The 6,000-nt window shown below is 48.1% G+C and overlaps 1 protein-coding gene across 1 annotated transcript in view; it reads left to right on the top strand.

Annotated features, from left to right (window-relative positions):
• CACNA1S (calcium channel, voltage-dependent, L type, alpha 1S subunit) overlaps window positions 1–6,000 on the top strand; it is an 81,717-nt gene that overhangs the window by 24,458 nt on the left and 51,259 nt on the right. The window contains exons 7-10 of the mRNA XM_011990610.1: window positions 72–175; window positions 2,427–2,572; window positions 3,025–3,106; window positions 4,730–4,890. Of these exons, the coding sequence (XP_011846000.1) occupies window positions 72–175; window positions 2,427–2,572; window positions 3,025–3,106; window positions 4,730–4,890 (493 nt within the window). The remainder of the gene's footprint in view (window positions 1–71; window positions 176–2,426; window positions 2,573–3,024; window positions 3,107–4,729; window positions 4,891–6,000) is intronic.

Raw genomic sequence — 6,000 nt, forward strand, 5'->3', positions numbered from 1 at the left:
TCTTAATGAGCAGACTCGGGGAAGGGGAGCCAAGCCCTCAACTCAGAGAATCACACCTCTGTCCTGACCAGGTCAATGATGCCATCGGGAATGAGTGGCCCTGGATCTATTTTGTCACCCTCATTCTGCTGGGATCCTTCTTCATCCTCAACCTGGTGCTGGGTGTCCTGAGCGGGTAAGAAAGTTCAAAGGTAGCCAGGGGGGAAAGGAGAAAGAGGAGGAGGGGAGAAGGAGGAGGAAGGAAAAAGAACGGAGGGAAAAGAAACAGGAGGGGTGGGTAGGGGTAGGGAGGAGGAGGAGAGAAAGGAGGAGGAGGAAGGAGTGGAGCAGGGCAGGGGGCTGTGGGTGAGGCCCTCGGCTCATCCCTGGGTTCCCTGCCATCTCAGCTGGGCCAAGAGTGCTTCCTTCCTGGTGAGCAGGAAGACAGGAGATACACACAAGAGCCCTTCAAGTTTTAATTTGCCTTTCTCCTCCTCCTCAAGTCTTCCCCCATTCTCGGCCCTCCTGTCCCTCTGCTTTGACACTCCTCACTGAAGCCTCTGAGACTCCAACCTCCTGGCCCTGGGAGTGCTTTAAGTGGAGCCTCAGCACTAAGAGGCAGTGGGGCTTTCGGTTAAGCACATGGACTCTGGAGCTAGAATGCCCACATTTAAATCCCAGAACTACTGCTTGGTGGCTGTGTGACCTTTACCTAATTACCTAACTTCTCTGTGCCTTAATTTCCACATCGGCCACATAAGAATTATTTCAGTTTCTATCTCATAGGGTTGTTGTGAGGATTAAATAAGTTAATACGTATAAAGTACTTAGAGCAGAGTCCAGCACAAAATAAGCACTAAATACTAATGGTTATTATTAATGAGAGCTGTTCTCTTTGAGACAGTCCTGCTGTCATCTCTCCACCCACCCCAGCACAGCAGAGAGGCTAGAAGTCACCATCAGCCTTCTTCCCCATTGGTATCACCCCATTCCAGAAGCTTCCCTCCAGGTAGTCTGTAGATAGAATTCTGGGAGACTGTGAACTTGGATAGGAAACACTTATCATTATTTTTCACAACTGTAACTGAAATTTAGTGTTTCCTTTAGTAACGAACATAGGCAACAAACCACAGTGCTATTAGCAGGGCCTATGACTTGTCCTAATAGAAATCATGTCACATTACAGTTGTGAATAGTATTTACACTAATTACTCCATACTTTGAAATTATGATAGATACCAGACCTGCAGCTAGATCTTGCTAGTTAATGAGTTAATGAAAAAGCAAATGTATTACTCGATCATAATTTTTTGCATTTTAATAACTGTATTTTAACATGCAGTCAAGTGCTGCATGAAGACGTTTCAGTCAATGACGGGCTGCATCCACAACAGTGGGGCGCTAAGATTGTACTGTATTTTTACTGTACCTTTTCTATGTTTAGCTATGTTTAGATCCACAGATACTTACAATCGCTTATGGTGTGCAGTACAGTAACATGCTGTCCAGGTTTGTAGGTTAGGAGCAATAGGCTATGCCATATAGTCTAGATGTGTAGTCAGCTCTCCCATCTAGGTTTGTGTAAATACGCTCTTGATGTCTGCACAGAGACGAAGTCACCTAACAATGCCTTTCTCAGAACGCATCCCAGTCGTTAAGTGAAGCCTGACTGTAACTGGCTTGTCATGCTTTGGTTTTATTTTGTGCATTTCACATTATTCTGAAGACAGATCCATAGGCTTCACTGGACTTTCAAAGGGTCCATGGCACAAACTGATCAAGACCCCCTCCCTGGACCCCGCCTGACCAGGGCGAGTCGACCTGCCCTGTGGGCCAACCCCTCCTGGCTGCCAGGCACAGCTCCTCAGAGCCCACGCCTGTGCTGCCGTCTTCCCCCCTGCCCCGCAGGGAAGGTGGCCATAGCCCAGGGCTGCCCTCTGCTGGCCTGAAGATCCTTCGCGGAGCCTCGGGTCCTTTTCTTCCAGCCCTGCCACCTGGTTCCTCGGAGTCCCAGGAGAATTTTCCCAGGCCTTTGGTCTGTACAAAACTAAATTTCTAAGGTAGTCTGAAGGGTTGGGGTAGTACGGCCAATCTGAGGCTCCGTGGTTGATTCAGTTAGGCAATGGACTGCCTTGTCATTCACCCCTAATGTGCAAGGGGAACCCCAAAAGAAGGCAGGAGACAATGAGATGGATGAGAAGAAAGAAATGAGGAAGGGGCAAGGAGTGCTCCAGGGTGTTCCTGGAGGGTGGCGATGGGTGAGCGGGAAGTGAGAGGGGCTGTCTCTCAGCCACCTTGAGGGGCACCTGGACCCCAGGCAACACCCTAGGCCCAGAAAAAGGAGCACTCCAGCCACAGAATGGGCTTGTCTGTCCTCACAAAGCTCAGTCTTTCCCTGACCCTGTTCCCTCTTCTCCTCCCCTCCTGGCTCATCCATCCCATTTCAGGGAATTCACCAAGGAGCGGGAGAAGGCCAAGTCCAGGGGAACCTTCCAGAAGCTCCGGGAGAAGCAGCAGCTAGATGAGGACCTTCGGGGCTACATGAGCTGGATCACGCAGGGCGAGGTCATGGACGTTGAGGACTTCAGAGAAGGTTTGGGCCCAAAGGCTGGGGTCAGCACTCACCTCACTCTCTGACTCCTACCTCTGGGCCACACCTTGCATTCGGGCTCCGTGGACAGCACTACATCATTTAACCCCCCAGCAAGCCTGGGAGGCCCACTGAGCAAGTCCAACATTCATCCTTTGAGGGTGAGTGACTTGCCTAAAGCAAAATGGCTCAAAATGGTAGGATCCAGGTGTGACCAGAGCTCTTCCCAAAGGTACATACTGCCCATCCTCACGGCCCTTCCCCTGCAGATAAAGTGGGCTCTTTGTCTCTTGGAACTCTCAATCTCTGGAAAGCACCAAGAAATCCAGGCCTGCCTAGGACCCATTGTCGCAGATGTCTCTGGTCAACGGGCCCTTGTCTCGGGTGCCCAGCCCAGGTGTGTCCAGCCCAGAGGGGCCCTGAAGGCTGGCTGACTCTTTCTCTCCTATCTCCAGGAAAACTGTCTTTGGATGAAGGTGGCTCTGACACAGAGAGCCTGTATGAAATTGCAGGCTTGAACAAAATCATCCAGTTCATGTGAGTATCTGCCCACCGCCCCAGGACCCCCCCAACCCCCAGCTCCCTGAGACATGAGGGTAGAGTCCAGTTACTTCCCCTCAGTGGTTTCAGAGTCACTTGTCTAATCCTTTAGAAAGGCAGCCTTTTTAAGAAAACAGGGCCAGTTCCTGCTCTGAGGGACTCCACAGGGACCAGACCTTCGGGGAATGTGCTATCAGAGGGGTCCTGAGCAGTGACCTATTTATATAGCACATAAGAAGGACACTGGGAGCCTCCGGGAGCAGTGAGCATGCTCACTGCTGCTTCACCCTGATCAGGGCGGAGCTGGGTGAGGTCATTTGTGTTGGAAACCTCCGAGAGGGAAGAGGGAAAGTGTATGCAGTAGGGGCTGCACAACCCGGGAGCCCCTCAGGAAGGAGGCTGGAGGCAAGAGCACACTCCACGCTCTCTCGCCTTTGTCTTAAGAGGAGGGTTGGTTTGTTTGGTTGGCTGTTTCCTTTTACAAATTCACACTTAATTATGATTTTGAAAGATCAAACAATAGAGCTATACATCAAAGAAAAGATGAAGGTCCCCAGTGCTCTTCAAAGAGGTAACCATGGTAACAGATGTGTAGCCTCTAAGATCTTTTCTGTGCTTTCCTCCCTCTTGTACACACACACACGCGCCAAGATTTTTTTTTTGTTTTTGATTTTTTACACAATGGGGTTGTTTATGTTAACTACTGTCACTACAGGGACTAGAAGAGTGCCTAGCACATATGAGGTGTTGCCAAAAATTTGTCAAGTAAATGAATATAATATACACTAAAGGATAATCCAATAAAGGATTATCTAGTGACTTACTTTTTTTTACTTAAAATTATCTATGAAGAGCAATTTTCAGAACAGATTCACTTTCTTTTGTGTATCTTTGGATGTAAAATATTCCACAGGATGAATATACCGTAATGTAGTTAATCTTTGCCCTCTTTGACAATACAAATAGTGCTGCAGGGAACAGTTGGGAATGAGTATAACCATTTCTGCCGAAGGAACTCTAGAAATAGACTTGCTGGATCAAAGGGTATAGCTACTCCCAGCTCCTCGGGAGTCTGAGGTGGGAGGATCACCTGAGCACAAGAGTTCAAGTCCGGTCTGGGCAACCTAGAAAGACCTGTCTAAATAAATAAATAATAAAACATTAAAAAACAGAACATATATATTTTAAATTTTGGTAAGTGCTGCCAATTCATCCCAAAAGATTGTACTGTCAAAGCTCATTTCCCCTCACCCTCCCCAGATATTATTAATTTGTTGAAGAGTGGCCTTGGATAATGGGCAAAACGTAGCATCTCAGAGTTGCTTTAATTAAAATTAAACCACACGGAGCGTCTGCTCCTTGCCAGGCACTTGTGCTAAGCATTTTGCGTGCATCCTCTCATTCCATTACCTCGGAGGTTTGCGTCACTATTGCTCTTCTGTGAAAGATGGAGGATTTTACTCAGTCTGGATCCCCAGCTCATGCCCTGAGCTTCTCTCATGTGGCTGGAGGAAGAGGAGTGGTCAGCTACGCATGGCTGGAGTTTGTATGAAGGTAGCTTGGACAGGTGGGGCGTAGACCAGCGCAGCACTGTGCACCATCCTCTGTCCCCTCCCTTAGCCGGCACTGGAGGCAGTGGAACCGCATCTTTCGCTGGAAGTGCCACGACATCGTGAAGTCCAAGGTCTTCTATTGGCTAGTGATTCTCATCGTTGCCCTCAACACCCTGTCTGTCGCCTCAGAGCACCACAACCAGCCTCTCTGGCTGACCCGTTTACAAGGTGAGGCGGAACGGAGTGAAGCCGGGAGGAGGGCACATGTGGCTGTGGCTTGATGTCAAAGTCAGCCAATGGCACTGCAGGTTTTGCAGAAGAGGTTAATTAGATATTGACATCATTTTCTAAAAATTATGGACCATGAGTGTTGGATTATATGACCAAATCCACTCCTTTCACGGGGGTAAAACGAAAACCTCAAGTGGCAAAGCAACGTACCCAATTTTCCTCTTCGTGGCATTGTAACTTACCAAGGGCAGTAAAAGCAATAGGCTGGGACAGGTGCTTGCCCAGGTGTCCAGGCAGATTATTCTAATCACAGATCCCTGGACATAAAATTGCTAGTAATTTAGAACTCTAAGCACCCAAGTTCAAATTCTACTACAAAAACAACAATCTTTCACCAACTATTTATTGAGTGCATCCTGTATGTAAGGTACAGGAAAAGAACTCAGGATACAGAGAACACTTATACACTGCTCCCAGCTTCAAGGAGCTTACTTAGCCAGAGGGAAAGACTGATGTTAATAAATAATTCCAAGTCAATACAAGGAGGGCAATGATAGAGGTAAATACAAAATAGCAGCAAGAGGAGAATCACAGTAGAGACACTGGAACTCTGTGGATCTTAAAGGATAGGTAGACAAGCCCCAGGTAGTCAAAGGGAGGAGGGAATCCTGCAGAAGGAACAGTGTGTGCAAAGGGATGAAGATGTAAAACAGTTTAGTGAATTCAGTAAGCCATAAGAACATTGCATGTGACTAAGAGAGATGTTCGCTCACATGTTTGCCTTGTGTTAGGCCATTCTTGCATTGCTATAAAAAAAATACCTGAGGCTGGGCGTGGTGACTGACACCTGTAATCCCAGCACTTTGGGAGGCTGAGGCGGGCGGATCACAAGATCAAGAGATTGAGACCATCCTGGCCAACATGGTGAAACCCCATCTCTACTAAAAATACAAAAATTAGCTGGGCATGGTGGCTTGTACCTATAGTCCCAGCTACTCGGGAGGCTGAGGCAGGAGAATCACTTGAATCCAGAAGGGGGAGGTTGCAGTGAGCTGAGATTGCACCACTGCACTCCAGCCTGGTGACAGAGCGAGACTGTCTCAAAAA

The sequence above is a fragment of the Mandrillus leucophaeus genome, unplaced genomic scaffold (genome assembly GCF_000951045.1).
Source record: "Mandrillus leucophaeus isolate KB7577 unplaced genomic scaffold, Mleu.le_1.0 Scaffold38, whole genome shotgun sequence".
Classification (NCBI taxonomy): Eukaryota; Metazoa; Chordata; class Mammalia; order Primates; family Cercopithecidae; genus Mandrillus; species Mandrillus leucophaeus.